Source organism: Electrophorus electricus, chromosome 8, assembly GCF_013358815.1.
Source record: "Electrophorus electricus isolate fEleEle1 chromosome 8, fEleEle1.pri, whole genome shotgun sequence".
Classification (NCBI taxonomy): Eukaryota; Metazoa; Chordata; class Actinopteri; order Gymnotiformes; family Gymnotidae; genus Electrophorus; species Electrophorus electricus.
The window spans coordinates 6153263-6172589 of NC_049542.1; the positions used below are offsets into that span (position 1 = coordinate 6153263).

The 19327-nt window shown below is 41.6% G+C and overlaps 2 protein-coding genes and 1 long non-coding RNA gene across 5 annotated transcripts; 2 read left to right on the forward strand and 1 right to left on the reverse strand.

The window, feature by feature from the left end:
- The first annotated feature begins 98 nt into the window (after positions 1 to 98).
- lrp11 (low density lipoprotein receptor-related protein 11) lies at positions 99 to 7716 on the forward strand. 2 transcript variants are annotated; one of them, XM_027029559.2, is made up of 9 exons: positions 100 to 1120; positions 1776 to 1933; positions 3589 to 3730; positions 3972 to 4097; positions 4437 to 4595; positions 5874 to 6044; positions 6155 to 6211; positions 6505 to 6621; positions 6888 to 7716. In XM_027029559.2, exons 1-9 carry the CDS (start codon positions 505 to 507, stop codon positions 7040 to 7042), a joined length of 1701 nt encoding a protein of 566 aa, XP_026885360.2. In that variant the 5' UTR covers positions 100 to 504; the 3' UTR covers positions 7043 to 7716. The 2 variants fall into 2 exon arrangements, with proteins under 2 accessions (XP_026885362.2, XP_026885360.2); XM_027029561.2 differs by lacking the exon at positions 3972 to 4097 and having other exon boundaries at positions 99 to 1120.
- A 3515-nt stretch (positions 7717 to 11231) lies between these two features.
- Positions 11232 to 18133, reverse strand: pcmt (protein-L-isoaspartate (D-aspartate) O-methyltransferase). Of its 2 annotated transcripts, none has more exons than XM_027029547.2 (8): positions 17994 to 18077; positions 14628 to 14732; positions 14455 to 14486; positions 14235 to 14339; positions 13848 to 13968; positions 13287 to 13372; positions 12795 to 12964; positions 11232 to 12093 (listed from the first exon to the last, which is right to left on the reverse strand). In XM_027029547.2, the coding sequence occupies exons 1-8, from the start codon at positions 18046 to 18048 to the stop codon at positions 12081 to 12083; spliced, it is 687 nt and encodes a 228-aa protein (XP_026885348.2). In that variant the 5' UTR covers positions 18049 to 18077; the 3' UTR covers positions 11232 to 12080. The 2 variants fall into 2 exon arrangements, with proteins under 2 accessions (XP_026885348.2, XP_026885349.2); XM_027029548.2 differs by having other exon boundaries at positions 12006 to 12093; positions 12742 to 12964; positions 17994 to 18133.
- LOC118241859 lies at positions 17254 to 18929 on the forward strand. The gene is made up of 2 exons (XR_004776379.1): positions 17254 to 17727; positions 18044 to 18929. It is a non-coding gene; the product is annotated as an uncharacterized LOC118241859 (long non-coding RNA).
- The last annotated feature ends 398 nt before the right edge of the window (positions 18930 to 19327 follow it).

The window sequence follows — 19327 nt, forward strand, 5'->3', positions numbered from 1 at the left end:
GACCTCACACATACAGCAGACTTTCTACTCGGACAATTTAGGGTAAAAGGGGAATATTTCGCTTTGTGTAGAACTCAGCCATTATTAATAAAATATTTGGGTCAGTGTCACGTTTAATCAAAATGTAAATTATTTTTTAAAGAATTTAGTTTTTTTTTTTTTAAGAATTGGAGATTACTTGACGAGTGTGATTTTAGAAAAGATGGATGAAATAAGGCAAGAGCATCGTCGTGTTGCGAAGATCCTGACGTCGTACACGCTTGCCTTAGCGCCGTCTGACTTCCCGTCTCTGTGCTGCTGCCTGCTGCAGTACCACCATGTCACCATCGCAGGCTCCCAGCTCCACCGAAGACAAAGCCGCTCACCTGTGATTTCGTTACAGTCGGAAACGGTAAATTTGATTATTTTAAGATCATGCCGATCTGTTCCTTTACAGCGGTATCAAAGGCGACTGCTTCCTTTATCGCAAAGTGAAACAGAAGAATAACAATATCGAATGCAAATATGTTTTTTCCCGCGTTGCATCAGCACCGACCACTGATGTGCTTTATCCTCTTCTGCATCCTGAGGACATGCCTTTCCCGATCCTCTCAAATTTCGGATTTAAAATCAAAAATATCTGGTGTGGAGGAGTTACTGGAAGAATTCCGTAAACAGCTTCAGCAGGATCAAACCTACTCAAAAGAAGAGGAACTCGGGGCGGATGCGTGTTTGGGCGATTTTGAGGCGGTAGAGGAACGCATCATACGGGCGATGGCTTCAATAGAGCAGGGGGCCACCTTTCTGTCGGCCCCGAGCCGCGTGTATAGCTGGAGGGACTGCCTTCACGCGTGCTGCGCCGAGCCGCATTGTACCGTGGTCGTGATGCAGGAGGACCTGAAGCAGGCGGACGACAGCCTCCGCTGCTACCTGTTCAACTGTACGTACAGAGGCGAAAATGTCTGCGAGTTCTCCTTCCAGCAAGGATTCAGCACCTACAGCCGAGGGGTACGCAATGGCACCGTATCTCGAGAGCATCACCGGACAACCGCAGTCGGCAGCGGTGTTTTAAACAAGCAAAGTAGTGGTGTTAGAAGGCCTTTAGATGAAGCAAATGGACAAGGCGACTCCTCTATGCAAGGTAGGCCTTTGTACTTGTAGGCCACAATACCCTTATTAAAAAGCTGCTTGAAATTCTCTACTGAGAGACAGATTCCATTGATAACAGTTATTATAATTGTTTGTTTTCATTTTTTTCCATAGGTCTAAATTTTGTTTAATCTGAAATCTAATGCAGATGGCATTGTTTAGGTGTACATGTTAGGCTACAAAGCCTGTCTACGCTGCACCCTACACTTCTGCAGCAGCTGACGTGGTGTTTGGTCTGGTGTTAATCATTACAGAACAATTCTTGTTTTCAAGCCTTATAAAGCAGCTTTTGATACAATTACGTTTTGATGTGAGAGAGAGTACATCCTAATATTCTGGTTTCAAATAAATTACCAAGTTCTGTGAATTAAAAACACATAATCATTAGTATTGTGATCGGATAAAACAAAACATACATTTTGTGAAGTGTTCTAGGTTGGTTATCAACATTATAAACCAGAGGTAGTGGTCTTAGCAAGTAGGAAATAACCTATAGAGTATTTAGGATGTGAACCTGGCAGAGAGTATTTGGACTGGTGGTACATACCAGATAAAGCTGATGTTTGTTTGGTTGAAATGAAAGTGAATTCCTTTTTTGGAGGTGAGTACTGCTGAGGAATTATGCGCTCATGTTTGGTCTTCGTCAGAACTGGACGAACCCCCACGAAGCGATGCAGGACTCGACGTGGTGGTCCAGCTTCCAACGGACTGGGCCATCCTGGACGGCAGAGACAGTATTGACGACCACGGCGTCACGCGGTACGAATGGGCGATCGTTAAAGGAGATCCCTCTGTCAGCATGAAGGTAAATGCTCATCAGTGACTTTATGGATGAAATGGATTATGGTAAAAGTCTGGCTTCAACTTTTTTTGAGTTGTTCTTACACAGTTTAACTAACACACAAATAGACACTTCATTCCGGATTTATCAAGGAAGTTATTTTAAAGATCATGTGGTGCGAGCTACATGATGGAGGACGTAGCTATGTCACACTGATTCTTCCCTAAATCAAGATAAAGGTTCATTATACCCATTATACCAGCATGATGAATGCACCATGATTAAAGTGTGCGCGTGTGTGTGTGTTTATATATATATATATATATATATATATATATATATATATATATATATATATATATATATATAATATATATATATATATATATATATATATATATATTATATATATATATATATATATATATATATATATATATTATATATATATATATATATATATTATATATATATATATATATATATATTATATATATATATATATATATATATATATATTATATATATATATATATATATATTATATATATATATATATATATATATATTATATATATATATATATATATATATATATATATATATATATATTATATATATATATATATATATATATATATATATATATATATATATATATATATATAGTGATATTCAAGGCTGGTATAGAAATAACTGATAAGGTGAATTAGTGAATACACACTGGGGGTCATATGCACGCAGAGAGTCAATCAGCCATGACTGACACTGCAATATTGCACATGGTTAGACAAGGCTGGTATAATTGGGGGGGGGGGGGGTGAGAGTGAGTGTGTGTGTGTGTGTGTGTGTGTGCACGCACACGCACGCAGCTATGCTCCTTTTCACCTGCTAAGCAGAAAAATAAAGGTCTTGTTGAACCTGCATTGTTCACGGTTCATACAGAGTGTATCCTTCAGTTAATACACGCTCGCCATGTATTGTTTTAACATTCCCCAACTATCGCTTTTAAAATTATGTTTCTGGTTTGGAACTTTCAGCCAATTAGTAAATGCTACAAAATATGTCATTTTAGGTTAGTTTAAGAGCTCTTTACTAGTGAGTCTTAATGTAATTTCTAGTGGCCCATACAATAAATTAGGATTTGTTACATTGTAGCAATACATTGTAGCTAGATTAACAGTGATAGTCATTGCATTATAAAATATTTAAATGAAAGTATATTTAAATGCTCATATACATCAGTTTTAGGATATAGATCATTTGCAATAATAAGAATAGTCTTGCATCAGATAATATATCCATTGATCAGATTTCTTGCCAGTAAAAGCTATGCACAGACTGAACTGGTTTCTTCGTAGCATGTCTTATCGTTTCACACTGAGGTCATCTAACTGCATATCTATTACATCTCAGCCAAATGCTACAATAACTACAATGCGACCTCACTCAAACTTGCATCCTGTGACATGTGAACCCTGCCACAGAGTACCATCTCTGGTGATGAACGGAGCCCCACAGTGTTGCATTCACTTCCTCCGAGGTTGAGACTGCTTTGAGCAGTGTGCGGCTCTCATACTTGGAGGAGGTGAATCTCAGGACGAAGGTCTCAGCGTGTGTGGTATTATTGGACGTAATGTGTGGTCGGTCCAGCTAAGGCCCCTTTGCTGCCCGCTCAGGTGACTCACCCGGGCCTGCTGAAGCTGGGCGGACTGAGAGAGGGCCTCTACACCTTCCGGATGACCGTCACTGACACCATCGGGCAGAGGAGCTCAGACAACGTCACTGTCACTGTGCTGGCACCTGCACACCATGCAGAAGGTTCAAAAGCCTCCCTCCAAAACTCCCACTGTCTGTTTCATGACTTCATCTTTCCTTCTCTTTCTTTCTGTGTTCTGTATTTCTTTCTCTTTCTTTCTGTACCTACATATCTCTCTTTCTCTATCTCTGTCCACCCATCTCTGTATGTAAGTCTTTATATGAAATGCTTTAGGTGCATATATTCTTGAGCATGCGTGTACATTCTAACCCTAAGTATGCGCGCATCTGTGTTTCCCTGCAGTATGCACTCGCCATTGCTCCCGCTACCAGTTCATGTGCGATGACGGCTGCTGCATTGACATTAGTTACGCGTGTGATGGCAAACAGCAGTGCCCTGACCGCTCTGACGAGGACTTCTGCCAGCACTGTGCGTGTAGCTGAGCCACAGCACCGTGGCCTCGTGCTGTGGGCAGAGGCCACTTTCAGCCTTTCAGATCATTTGCTAGCTTTTGCCTTAAAACTCAGCCTGACCAGGTTTCCGGGCTACTTTTAGCATCTCACCAAGTAGAGTATTGGGTTAATTATATGGATTATAACTGTCAACGTCATCATAAAGCTGCACTCACTCTGCCTGCGGGACTTGGAATAGTGTTTTTTTGGTGTGAAGTGTGAAGCTATGTTTCTAATGATGACAGGATTTTCAAATATGGCTGAAAGCAGGTGAGCTGAACAGGATTTTGTTCATGTGCATTTCTCCATTTGGTAGTTGACGGAGGGCGTAAGGTCGTAACTCACGCAAACAACGCTCCCTCTCAGAACGCCCCAGCGCGAGAGGCGGACGGGCGAGCCATGATCCCGGCTGAGCCTCACCATGGTGAGATTTCCGAGGAGCCCAGTGAGCAAAACCAGCCTGCAGTCAGCCAAGGTAACAGCGCTTGCCTCAGAACAGTTCTGCGATCCGTAACAGTGGTACCTTTAAGTAACATTAAGGTCAGCCAGAGTAGCAACGCTTACGTCACAGCAGGCCTCCTGTGAGTAACAGTGGTATGCTCATGGAAAGTGTACAGTGAGTAACGATACTAACCCTAAAGCAGGACTAGCAAGCCAAGGTAACAGTGTTAACCTTACTTACCTTGTTTAGCCCTGCCCATTATGTGTGTCTTAAGATTTCATTTTTTGTTTTTGTAAGCTCCAGTTTAGCAGTGGTAAACACTCTCTGTTTAACACAAATTACACTGGACATCAAAGTTAATGTTATGAAGTGCATCTTTAATAGTTATTTAAATTAACCCAGACATAGATCTAAACTGTGGGTTGTTAATACCTACCAACTCAACCCCCTAATTTAAAATGTTTCAAAACCTCCCCCTGTATTTTCACAAAAGAACCCAAGACTGCTCACATTTACTGCTTTGATTCAGTAACTGAGTGTCAGTAGATACACTTAGAGTAAGGTGATCTTATGTATTGTTCAATTCAAGTTCAAAGAGAAGATTAACAAGATGGTAGCATCCTTGTTTCTTCAGGCCCATAAGATCAATAATAAGTTTACAGTAACCTATAATAACAAAGGTGATCTTATATCTCAGCAGGCAGCTAGGAAAGAATACTGAATATACCAACCCTGCAGTCTATAGAACAACCAGTCTATCCACACAACATTCAAACCAGATCATGGACACATGGACAAGTTCACAATTAAAAGTTGTATTGTCGTGGCAGTTTGCCAAAGGGTATACACAAACACAGACATAACTGCAGAGATTCTCCTCTATAGTTCAGCCAGCATTAGGATTGAGCATATGGCTACAAAACACATTACGATGACTCATGCACTGTCAGCTAATGGTGCACTGGGAGAATTCTTTGGGCAGACAGAATGTCAATGTTTTAATCACAAGAGATTAGCTGTTAGATTTTCGAGTTCACCCTCCTCCCTGCTCCCAGTCTGTCTTTCTCTCGCTCTCCCTCTCTCTGTCTCTTTCAGAGAAAAACAAAGCTTCTGTGTCTCCTGTTACCTGATCTTCTGCAGAGCCGAAAGCTGCCACACAGCAAAGACTGGCAGCTTGACTTTGAGGGCTCCCTTTCTCTTCCATTCCATTTTCCCTTCAGTTTTTCCCTGGCCTTTCTCTCAGTCTAACCCATTTAAACACACACACATACCAACTCTCTCTCTCTCTCTACCAATTCCCCTCTCTCCAAGATCCCTGCACAGCGCCCCCAGTGGTCGGTCCGTGTAAAGGTGCCTTCCCTCGCTGGTATTATGACCCCGCAGCTGGAGAGTGCAAGCACTTCCTCTATGGTGGCTGCAAAGGCAACCACAACAACTTTCTGCAGCAGGGAGACTGTGTGAACGAGTGCATCCAGAAACCTGGTGAGTGTGTGTGAAAGGAGGTGCCACACCAGAAAATATTAGGAAATTCCCTTTTTTCTCATTAATTTATGACGGAGCTTCTCCCTCATGAAGTTTTAAATACCTTTCAGCTCCACGGGTTCAGCAAGCAACTGCAGCACCGACCCCTACCAGAGAGACAGTTACAGGTATTATCATATCTACCTGCACAGAATATGTTAATTATCTTCCATATTTTCAGATGTATTTAATATTTTACATAGATTCCTAACCATGACAATATGTAATTACTGTGCAATAAGTCCTGCACACATTTCATGCTAAGAATATGGGTGTTTTAACAGGGGCTCTGTTGTTAGACAGTGTTTCAAATATAAGCATAATTTGTGTGACAATCTAAATATCAGTAAGGGTTTAATATATTTGTCTTACACTAGCCACTACCACTAACTGTTTGGTTGAAATGTTTGTGCAACTATAGATGCCAAGTTACCCAGCTCAGAAGCCAAACATGAGGAAGCTGTGTCAGATTACCGCAATGCTCAGCCAATTACTAAAGCTCACGTGGTAGCAGGGGGACAGCCGCCACCTGAATCAGGTCTGTGCAATACTCAGGTTAACCTTACAGCTTTTTACTGTTATTAATCTTAATATTTACATTAACATTTATGGCATTTAAGGCATTGCATTCAGCAGCTACTGGGAATTATTCAGTAACTATATTGAAACTAATAAGAGGAATGAGGGTCTGGACCTAAAGAGGCTAAGGTTAGTTTAAAGCTGAATAATGACCAAGGATATATATGTTGTGTGTGTGTGTGGGTGGGTGTGTATGTGTGTGGGTGTGGGTGTGTGTGTGTGTAGGTGCGATCGTGCCCCTGATCCTGGGGGTGATTATTAGTGCTCTGCTGTTGCTCATGGTGGCCTGCAGGATGCGTGTCGTGCATCGCCGCATTAAGAAAGCCCAGCCCCTCACAACAGAGGAGTCAGACTACCTCATTAACGGCATGTACTTGTAGCAGAGGCCCCGACAGTCAGCACGTGTGTACGCTGGCTGGCACAGAAGAATTTCTGGAAATATTATATAGAACATCATCCAGTGCATTGAGTTCAGTCACACCATCAAAATCTTCAGATCTGAAACTGCTGGCTGACCGTTTTGATATTCAAGTATCGAAAAGTAATCAAAATAAAAGCCCTCTATGGACAAACAGCATTTAATGGCATGCAGAGGGGGAAACATTTGCTCTTTTCACTTTCATTTTTCAGTAATTTACACTACATTTAAAATGAAACATTTTGTTGTCTGTTATCTCAGTTTATCACTAATTCAAATGAGAATAGCTGTTAAATACTGTGGATTACTTCAGGCAGACAGTAGATTAATCTAGAAAACTGTTTAGTTGTCCAGAGTAGATGCCTGTCGTGGTTTTTCTTATTTTTATTTTTTAAATTCAAACATTTATTAAAATGACCTATTTCTCCACTCAGAATACTCCAATAAGAATATTAAGGTGAGAAGACAAGGTCCATGTACTTTTTGGTCATTCTATTTTCATTTCAAAAATATAAATAAAAAATGAAAAACAGTTATTTGATTATCATTTCAAAATCGAACATGAAAAAAGAAAAACAAGTTAATTTTCATTATTGTCACAAATATACAAAAAGTGAATTACATTTTTTTTTTGCAAAACAAAGTCATAATGAATAATGAATACAAAAAGGGTATAATGAATACAAAAAGGGTATATATTTTTTAGATTGTATATTTTTGTTCAAAAAGCCATCATCAAGGCAATTCACTCTTACTGTTAGCAGAGATGATAGCTAGTTTGCAGGATGGCTGTGGACCCATACTTCAAAATCATTTTAGACGAGAAGAGGACTATTTTCTAGAGCAATATCTTCGACTATGTTGAAGAATTTTAGGGAAAGAAATAGGTTTTCCTGAAGTAGAGTTAGGAAATTTTGTGCTGAAAATGGAGTCAACTCCGATGCACATTTGGAGTAAGACATGACAAAGCCATAAATTATGTAAACCGTCCGCTTAATATACCAAAAAGTACACGGACCAGGCAGAGGGTGGGATTTTTTTCTTTTTCTTCTTTATTTCTAACAAACCAAGTCTCTTACTGTTATTGTGTCTTACTGAACTTGTAATTTTGGAGATCCGGCTTAACTCATTTTCATTTGCTAGTTATTTCAATTTGCATCACTGGAGGCTCCCAGGGCCTCTGGCTCCTGATAGCTCCTGCTGTTTTTTTGTTTTGTTTTGTTTTGGTTTTTTTATCAAAGATGCAAGCTCTACAAAACCTCTGCGATTAAAGACATATTTCATAAGACATGGTTCCAGTATTAGAACGAACCTCTCCCTTTTCCTTGAAATATTTATCCTTCGCCATGTGACATTTCTGCCAACAGGAAACGCACCTGCTTTTGCCTCCTGCCTGTAAACAAGAGACGGTCTGAGATTTTCGGTAATGCTAATTTAGGCTCAGGTCACCTGTGACTTTGAATGATCGATAGCGCAATGTGCTTACCAACTGAGGCCACACGCCCCTCCCCAACATATACCGGATGGGTATATGTACACGGTTTCACAGATGTTGATTCGAGTTCACTTTTGTCTTCTGGGACATACATGCTCTGAACTCGCTGATTCCAAACTCGGTCCAGAACTACAGTTGGGTCGTTCAACGACATGCTGACAAGCTTGATCGAGTGTTTGACCAAAGGTAGCGAACTGTGCGGGTCTGTGAATGTCGACGCTAGTCAGTGTGTGTAATGAACGAGTCTAATCTCAGGAAAGAAGTTCCAACCAAGGCCGCTCTGTGATGGGCTCTGTGAAGTCCTGCTTGGTCATCAGATCTTTAGCTGCTCAGTGTTGCTACTGTAAATGCGTTGCTGTATTCCGAACTGTAACGATGTATGCATACGTGTGGCAATGTTTGTGGGAAGAGATTATATTTGAATAAAAATATGTGTATACTAAAGCGCCAATTACATGATTGATGATGGGTCATTTATTTTAAAAGGAAACGCACTGTGTTTTGATTTGTTTAAAGTAGAAAGACCTCCGCAGGGTATTCTGCAAGCATCCTATATTCTTTATGTTGGAATTAAGCATGAAAAGAGGTCAGAACTGCGGGAACAGGGGCGTCAGTCATATCTTTTGTAAATTATTTTGGGACGCAGACTAGCCTAAATGACCACGCGTTAGGAGATCAGAAATCTAGAGATTTACTAAATAAGATGTTATTCATAATTTGTCGTTACTTAATTTTACATCGTTTTCAACGTGTTTAACAAATGACATCAAAATATGATGTGCGTGAATTTTTAATAGCCTGCAATAAAAAAATCTAACTTACAAAACTGAGGGCGCACATGTTCCTAACGTTCTATTGGCGTATGTGCAGGAACAATCCGTTTTATTTGCGATTATTTTCTCTGGCGTCCACTTAAGTCCTTGCTAGGATGAGTAAAGCTTGCCTTTTTTTTTCCCCGCGGGGAGTGTAACAACGTTATCAACTACTGGTCAGATGTTTTACGTTTCATGTGCATGGGTGAAATGGGCCTACTAAAAGAAACGACCTTTTTCCAGTTCGCGTCTTGACCAACGAGTGACGCAACTCAGATCTCGGTGTCAGTCTGGTAAACCCATTTGAGGTTCTAGGATATGAAAGATTATATACACCTCATAAAGACGGACCGTATAATAAGCCATTACGAAACGAAAAATATTGCGCCTAGAAATTCCTTTGCAACATGAAAATAAAATATGCACAATCTGAACTGGGATATAGCCTAGCAAATTATCGATAAAATGATTCTTCTGAAATTCATGATTCGTTTAGTTTTATACATTATCTCAACAGTTAGTTTTGTGTCTTGATGCAGTTTTCATCTGTTGACCCCACTCACAAATTTCCTATTTGGTGCCATCATAATACATTTTACTCTTATCTGATGAAATGCAAAAAGCAAAAATTGAACCTAACTAGTAGAAAAGGTAGGACGTGAAAACGAGTGAAGTAAATGGCCAAAAGGTTGTGAATCTTTGGGGGTTTTATCCCCTTGATGTGAGACCTTATGCAGTCTATACACTGTTAATCCAGCCATGGCTATCCTAAAGATCGTTCGAAAGCCAAATAATATCCAGTGCGTTAGCCCTGTGGTAGATTTACAAGTGATGAACAGATGGTTTATTAGATTTGCATGCCAACTGGTGAGCAAATTATAAACTTTTCAAAACGTACCTAAAACATATGTTGCTAATTAAGTGACAAAGACTTAAGTGAATCTTCTAGTTACGTCAAGCCGGGTTGAATTTCTGTTATTCGGCATTACTTGTAATTGGCGGCACAGCAAAAAAATAAGAGGTCATCAGCCAGAGGGTTTGCACTGCGTCGAGTTTTATTTGTACAAAGCCACGTTTGTGCGAAAGCAGGGGACGCACCGTCTGCGCGGATAAATCAGCATGGTGACCAGTGGCAGCCAGCGCTTCCAGTAAACGAGGGACACAAGCTCAGCTCTGCGTGGTGGATTGCAGACGAAATTTGGCTTTTGTGTTGTTTGTATGCGGCGTACACCTCCAGTAGCAGGTTATCAGTGCGAATACGCGCAGCCAAGCTAAGATTACATTTAGCACGAGCTGCAGGTCAATTTTCTAGAGTGAGCAAGGTATACAGGACAGCGCAAATCTACACTAACTCATCTCTAAAATTTAAATGGAGTTGAATGGGGATCCAGAGCAGAGGTTCTATACAGGGGGCCGCAAGGAAGTCACAGGCCAGGGATTCCACCCCTGCACAGACCAACTAGATAATTCACTTCAAAACCTAAAAAATGGGTATGGTTGAAGTTAAGAACTCAGCAAGAAATTTGGTTTATATCCAGTGAAATGGTAGGAGTAGTTGCATTATGTTTGCACTGACTGATTATAAGCCAATAATCAATCAATCATTCTTATTGTTTCATTTTTACACTTATGGTACTTAGCTGGAACTTTTATCCAAAGCAACTTAAAATTATGACAGAGTACAACTTGAGCATTTGAGGGTTCTGGGTCTTGCTCAGGGGCCTAACAGCGGCAACTTGGCAATGGTAGGGCTTGAACCACTGAGCTATCACTGCCCCAATATAGGGTACTCCCTAAATTGTAAAACCAGCTGAACCACAGCATCTGTTTAACCAAGGACATTCACTTGTTTTGTTACTCATTACGTCAATGAAAAACAAAAGTAATGAAAAAGAAAAAACATTTCAATTCATTTATAAGTTTTAGTGATGTGGTGAAGTCCTCATTCAAGAATTCGTTTGAAAATGTTTGGGAAGCTGTTTGAGATCGTGCTGTCAGTCAACTCTAGAACTCCCTGCTAGTATTCCAGCACCTGCTAGTTCTCAGCTAGGACTTTAGAGTCTACAATTTGAGCTAGCGCTTCAGCCTAGACATCTTTAGCCCCCATGCAGTTCCCGTTCAGAAACACTGCGCACGCCTTGAATATTAAATTAGCACGGTGCACGCAGTGCAGGCACCCTCCACTTACTCCTTCAGTCCACAGAAAATCAGCTCCTTCTTACCCTCAGCTTCAAACAAGCTGAAATACACATAAAATGAAAAAGAAAACCCCAATACTGTATTTATCACAAAAAGAAAAAAAAAGTGCACCTGCCAATCAACAATCAAAAGAGGAAAAAGTTCACAAAGCAAACTGCAGGCATGAAAATGTCATGGCTAAGCCCACTCTTTTTTTTTTTTTTCCTTTTTAAGCAATCAGTCTGTTCCATCCTTTCTGAGGACTCGTTAGCCACACAGCTGTCCCAAGAGCGCAATCAGCATGGCTCCTCCCCCTCCATCTGTTACCATCATGTAGTTAGTTGTTAAGTCCAGATTGATGGCGTATTTTACTCCTGTGTGTGTGTGTGTGTGTGTGTGAGAGAGAGAGAGAGAGAGAGAGAGAGAGAGAGAGTGTGTGTGTGTGTGTGTGTGTGTGTGAGAGAGAGAGAGAGTGAGTGAGTGAGTGAATGAATGAATATTGCCAGACTGTCGATTCAAAGTTCATCCCTATGAGAGACAAAGAGAAAAGGGTTATTCTGGACACACACACACACACACACACACACCACGGCTGTCAATCATGCAATGAGCGTTAAGATTCAGCGTGCCCACAGAACGTCCTTACAGAACATGCTCGCCTCTGAGCACCCAGTAACCCTGGCCTCCACATCCAACACATGCGCGCGCGCACACACACACACACACACACACACACACACACACACACACACACACACACACACACAAAAACCAAAAAAAATAAATCTTATGCATCTATTTTCAAACTGTCAGTCCAAATGCATCACTATGACCTTCCATGACTTCTGACAGGGCTGAAAGTCAGCCTGTTAAAGCACTGCTGTGGGAGCCATGCCTCTCTTACTAAGCATTCACTAAGTGCCTACAGCACTCAAGCCCCATCCTCAGGAAAACAGAAACAAGAACAGGGTTATATGGTTAAATATCAACAACCAAAAAAAAACCAAAAAAAACTTTTTTTTCTCCTTTTTTAATTCTACAGAATCAAGACATCTTTGGGTGGAGGGAAGTTAAAGTCGTGCAATGGTGGTGGTGGAGGGGGGGATTGTATTGGCAAAACAAAAAGGCATGGAGCAGCAGATGCAGCCTCTTCTGCTTTGGACTACACAATTTCACCTGTGCCCTGCGGAAGGGGAGGGGGAGAAGAGGGGACAGGAAGTCACTTCCACCTGGACCACTGCTTGTCTTTGTCTGTTAAAGGCACGTAAATCACCCCCATCAGGGGCTTCATTTTGGTGCTGCCGTCCTCCATCTTGTCATGCTGCTCCAGCATCTGGTTCCCACCTGCGGGCCCGACGGGGAGGATGAGACGGCCGCCAGGTTTCAGCTGGTCCAGCAGCTATGACAGCAGCACACACGTACCGGAACATCAAATACACAGGCAACAGCGCCACACACAAATCCTGGTCATTATGACATTATCCTATGTAATATGATGACAGCAAAAACCACTGGCCACATCGGTCCCAAAGAGTCAAATTCACACACTCACCCACACCTCTACACACATTTAAATGCTAAATAGCACATCTATAACTCTTTACACTTAGCATAGATCTGCTGTTTGGGACAAATATATTTTTAAAAATACACATGCTATTTAGTGTATGGCTAACAAGGAGGAACTAAAGTGATGCTTGTGTTGCCTGAGGGGAACCTACAGCCTGTGGAACAGAAGGGGCAGCTGCTCCTACATGTATAGCATCATAGGGTGCCTCTTCTGTATAGCCCAACCTTCCATCTCCAACTGACAGCAAGAAAAACAACAACCACACACACACACACACACACACACACACACACACGTCATTAGTGCAACTCAGCACGACCAGGGTATCTTCAGTGCCGGCTTCATCCCTGAACAGAAGGGCAGGTTGCCGTAGTGATTCCAGTCTGGTGGTGATGCTATATGAGTGCAAAAATGCCCAGCACCTTGGAATGATTCAGCGTGATCAAGACACAGCCCAGGCACTCAGCACTGATCCTTCCTGACCAAATCACTCAACACTGCTCTTCTACAACTCAGCTAGCTTCACCCATACACTCACATCCACAGTCAATAATTAGTCCACATTAACAGATTATTCTGCAATTATTCTGCAGAGAGAAAAAAAGTTTCCAAATATAAAGCAGTTAACATATCTTCCATCATCTGATTAAGATAATTCTCAAATGCTAAGAATTTTGGACAATGCTTTGTTGACTGCAGCACTTTCACGCACCAAGAAGTTTGACACGTCCTGACGATATCAACGTAGGGTCGTCCTTCCTCACGTTATTGACTGAGTCATCGACCAGCTCCTTTATATGATCAATCCCAATGACCTTTCCCTTTGGCCCCACCTGCAAATAAGAACACAAGCTGTAACGTCAAAACATTCAAACGTGTTTGCATACATACACGCATGCACACACACACACACACACACACACACACACACAGGATAACGCAGCTATAAGAGAGTGTGCACACAATGCATACACTAGGGGTACTCTATAACAGGTCCAGAGCTCTGAGGTAGAGGGGTAAGTGTGTGTGTGGGGGGGGGCATACTTTTCCTACTCACCCCCCTTCACCTCCTGTACCCTTACACCACAACGGGACTCACCATTCGGGCAAAACAGACAGACAGGATGCCACTGCCAGAACCCACGTCCAGAGCTTTGGCGCCTTCATACAACTGATCATGGAGCAGCTCCAGGGCATAGGCGTGCTGAACACATGAGCCCGAACACAGAACTCATCAGCACCTGTTCCCACTGCAGTGGCCCAGCAACAACTGGCTCACAAAGAGCTTGTGTTGTAAGACTAAAACACGGTGACCTTACCATGTGTGGTGCACTGATGGTTGCCTGGTAGCCTGTGGAGGTTCAGAAGAGCTGCGTTCACAAACATTCATGGCATACTGACGTGCAGTGGCTAAAATGCAGCTGGGTTACAGGAAGTAACATAAGAATGAACACATGAATGAACTAACAAATGACTGGAGTCACACACATACCTATAGACTGTGGAGAGTCCATATAAGGGTTACATCTGGAGAAGTGGGCACGGTCTGTCGCCAGCATAACATCATACACACGGTCTGACTTAATGATGCCATTCTCTGGAAAGACAAAACACACACACACACACACACACACAAACAATATAAGAATATCTTTGTGCAGTCTGACTGACAAGTGGTCGCAAAAGCTGGAGGTGCCTGAAGCAGCTGCTGTTAAATTCAAGTGCATGTGCTCACACGTGTGCGCGTGCACACACACACACAGGTGAATGCTGAGAACCTAATTTCGATTTAAAAAAATTTTTTAAACAATACTGAATAAATAGTTTGACTACTTTAAATCAGAGCACAGCCTAAATAAAACAGGCCTATTATTTAACATAAGAATAGGAAACTTACATTTACATCTACGGCATTTAGCAGACGCGCTTATCCAGAGCGACTTACAAAAGTGCTTTGTCATTTACTCATAGAATATATCCAAGGACAGTACAGTAGGTTAGAATTAAACATACCAATGAACTAGAATACAGGGATGAATGCTGATACCTAGAAGTGCAAAATACATAAGGTCTGTCTTAAACAATGATAAGTGCTATAAACATCACATTGCTTCTGTCATAACTTCAGTCATATAGTCATAAAAGTCATGACACAATGTGGAAGCCATGTAATGTACATCTAGTCTTGTAGAATCAAGCTGAGCACTGTGGAGATCTGGCTATTTCCAACAGGTATGCAGCACAAAAGAGATGAGAGGCCAAAAGGTCACCCTCTTCAACACACACACACACACACACACACACACACACACACACACACACACACACACACACACACACAGACAGACATACACGCGCACCCCCCCCCCCCCCAATGTTACAGAAACAATGGAAAAAACACCATTTTTTTGGAAATGCTGTCATGGCACTAATATGTAAAATAATTTTTAAAGTATTTATTTATTTATTTTTAATATTTGTTTTAACATTTGTTTAAAAAAAAAACAACAACAATTGTTTTAACATTTGTTCATGAAATATTTACTCAGGTCCAGATAAACAATTTAGCTGTGTGTACCATTAAGATGATCAGAGCTATTCTTGTGCATATCTAAACTCCTCTACCGGAATCTGCTAGGCCACCTCACGTCCAGAAGTACTATGCGACACCGTGACACGGACCCATTTTCCCCTGACCAATAGAACGCTGAATAAGAACCAGCTCCAATAGAGCCAAATATGGATACGCCAAAACAGCAGTGCAATACAGGGGCCAGAGCAAAAGATTCAGACACAGCAGTACAAGTGACAAAGGAAATAAGCAAAGGATTACTCAGCAACTAAAACCTAATGCTATGACTGCCATGAGAGCAATGAATGAAAAAGTGTGTTTACACACAGGTGCTCCACTACAGGACACAAGACCTAACGTCTATGCCAATCCTAAAACCTAGCCCTTCTTTTCCCATATGCGAGGAATTCTGCATCACCTTTCACAGCCTGAGCTCATGCCTCATGTCTGAGCCTTTCAGATTGGCTGGAATTAGGGCACAACAGTTTTGGCAGCAGCCCAACATCCTTTCTGTTCGATTTAACCTTGGCTTGTCTCGAATCACACTGCCCTTTGCTGCACTATAAATATATCTGCGCTGCCATACAAAGGTAGAGAGTCGTCTCAACATTTTGCTCTGCTAACACACCAAGTCCTTTCAGAGAGCAGCTTCACATGCCCAGCCCTCATCATCTATGGTCGCACATTTATCCTAAATATAGTGCACTGGACACTGTCCGCAGCATGAAAAACAGAAGCCCAGGAGGATGAGTTACATGCAAGTAAAAATATTATTAGTGCGAGTATTCTTAGCTTAACGTTAGCGATAATCTCAGTGACAAACAATAGACACGTTACAGGGTCATTATGCAATTCTGTATTCATGTGCAAAAGAGTGGTCAGATGCAATACATGCAGGCCACAGTAAATCACGCGCACTGTCATAACGATTTAAAGTATATTTGAAACCCATTCTATTTGAAGTGTTTAATAAACAACCAGATAATAGGAATAAAGTAAATTTGCAACAAACTCTTTCCAGTTTTATTTTTACCATTTTACATATTATGCAGAAATGTAATAAATCTCCTCTAAATCTTACAAAGACCATTTTGTACACGTACGTAAAAATAATTGTACAACAACAACAGAAAATACAAACAAATGCTATTACTGCATTGTTTATGTGGATGTACTAGTCTGCGTGTTTCGGGGTATCCGCTGGTAAACGCTAAACACAGTGTATTTGAACCTACTGTATCGTTTACATCATAGGTTTTGTTAATTTACCCTCTACTTTGCTATCAGATCTTTGCATATTGTGTCGTATCATCAAATAGCCAACGGCTTTACATACACCCCTTGGGGAGCATGTTCATATCCTAAAAAAATTATGTTTACACGATTTATATTCTAAAATCGACACTCTTTTCCATGGAGTGTCAGATGTCAATATCGGCATAAGACGACAGAAATATATCCGTCTCCCTAAATTGACCACGACAGGCGTGTCCACCCTGACGGCCCCGGTCTCCCCTCGCCTAACCTGCAGTGCGAACCCCGCCCACATCGCAAACAACGACATGGCTCGCTATCCTTAGCCAGGCTGCTAGCTAGGTTAGACAGCTAAAATAATATAAATATAAGCAGCAGTCAAGCGAAACCCGCCGGTGAGGGCGATGCCCACTGGTCTGTCTGGACGGTTATCTTTTGGAGCTTATGAATGCAAGATGAGGGTTTTCAAGGGTTGATTCTAGATTCACGCTGGCTAGCCATCTAGCATAGCCTAGCCAACTAGCTACAGTGCTGCTCGCCTAACTAAGCCACGTTAGCTTGTTTGGCCACAGGTATACAGGTAAACAGCTTCACCTGACACGAACGGCTGTACTCGACACGCACGATTTCCTCAACACTGCGTCATGGTCTTATTCCTCTGACGGCAGATGCCTGCAGGTGGCCAGTTAGCAAGCAACCGATGCGCGTTACTGCAAAGCTAACAGCTCGCAAGCTAGCCTGGCTGACGAGACAAAAACGAGCAAAGGTATGTGCTTGCGTGTACCAACAATAAATGTATGGTCCCGTCATACGGGGCCATAAAATGTGCAATAGACCAAAAGCAGCCCAGCTCCGGTGGTTAGTGATATGGCTACAGGAAGGTTTCGTTGGACTTGCTAGCTGACTGTACCGTTTCCACTAAATAAACAAATTCACCGAGCTATCCAAGCATTGAAGTAAAGTAGACGTCTCTAATGCTTAGAACCATCCTTTTCCGTTCGTCGGCGCGGGGGAAAAGAGAACAAAACTTACTGCGGAGGTTGTTTACGAGCTCTGCTTGGTTGGTTCCTCCTGATTTCCAGGCCATTATTAAACACAGTCTGCGGATCAAGTAAAGAGCGGCTGTGAGTGCCGCGCCCTGCGCACACCGCCTTTCCTACAACACTCACGACTTCCAAACGGAGGCAGGCGAGACGTCACTGGACATGTCGGTGCACCAGATCCTTCAACACTTCAGTATGTCGCCGTGCATCCCCAGGAGCGACCCAGAGCCCACTAAATGCATGCCTCAGTTTGAATTTCTGTTCATTTGACAGCGGGGGAATTTGAAATCGTAGGAGGCGGGAATGGTTCTGCCACATGCCTCCACCAGGAGGAGAACACGGGGACATACATGAACACGTGACTCTGAGACTTTTGGGTGTGTCAGATTTTGAATTTCGCACATTTTCTATGGCCCCAGTGCGTGTGGTTGAAAATTGTTCTAAGCATCCACTGTCTTTCTACAGACAGCTATACGGTCTTCATGTAGACATTGGTTTTAGACAAGTGGTTTTAGAGGCATCGCTGCGAAGAAGAACCAGCTGAGAAATTGCAGTCTCAGAGGAGACTACCCCAGAAGTGTAGTATTAACAATATGCTATTTCAGTAAAACACAGCGAGTGTATTGTGTTGATTGCAAAAATTTTAAAAGAGCAGTTATTGTATAAGTGCTACAGTTAACAACACGGTTATAAAAATAATAGCTATTATTTAGGTTCCTTATGGTAGAATTCAATATTCTGTTTTATTTGAAAAAAACGTCAATGTCTGAAAAGATTCATGTGAAGCTAAACTAATTTCACAATAACCTGTAAATGGTACTTAGCTTATTAATTTGTTGTTCGAATTATTTATTTATTTTATAACTAACGAACTGATCGGGCAATGTATTTGTTTAAGAATTAAAGAGAACCGAGAGAACGAGAAGTTTTGTTCAAAATGGCATGTTTTACATTTGGTCACATACTAATTTTTGCCAAAAGAAGCAAGTAGTATGCGGGATGTTACCAACATTAATTTCTCAGTATTCCCAGTGCCAACTCCAGTAAATATTTCAAGAAGGCTCCCTTTGGACTCCATGCAAGGGTATTTACTCTATGGTAAAATGTCAGTAACTGACCAGATCTCTTGTGTATCCGACAATATGAGGCGCCACCAGATGTCAAGAACCAAGATGTCCAACACCATTTGTGATGTTTACAAAGAGTAAAGTGTCTTTACTATGCCCTGTGAAAAGTTATAGTTATGGTATATGGTGGGCTATCGATAGAATGTTTTTGAATTTAGTAATTTCCCTTTTTTCAATTTGCTTATAATGAAAATGT

Bases quoted from the DNA above. Each gene is read 5' to 3' on its own strand.
- pcmt (XM_027029547.2), bottom strand. From the start codon at position 18,048: ATGGCCTGGAAATCAGGAGGAACCAACCAAGCAGAGCTCGTAAACAAC. The intron at 13,373-13,847 runs GTGCGTGAAAGT...TCTTGCTGTCAG, and splicing joins AGGACGTGTCAAACTTCTTG to TTGGAGATGGAAGGTTGGGC. The intron at 12,965-13,286 runs GTAGGTTCCCCT...CTGCTGTCATAG, and splicing joins CCCCTTCTGTTCCACAGGCT to CTGCTGGACCAGCTGAAACC.
- lrp11 (XM_027029559.2), top strand. From the start codon at position 505: ATGTTTTTTCCCGCGTTGCATCAGCACCGACCACTGATGTGCTTTATC. The intron at 4,098-4,436 runs GTGCGTGTAGCT...TCCATTTGGTAG, and splicing joins CGAGGACTTCTGCCAGCACT to TTGACGGAGGGCGTAAGGTC. The intron at 6,212-6,504 runs GTATTATCATAT...GTGCAACTATAG, and splicing joins TACCAGAGAGACAGTTACAG to ATGCCAAGTTACCCAGCTCA.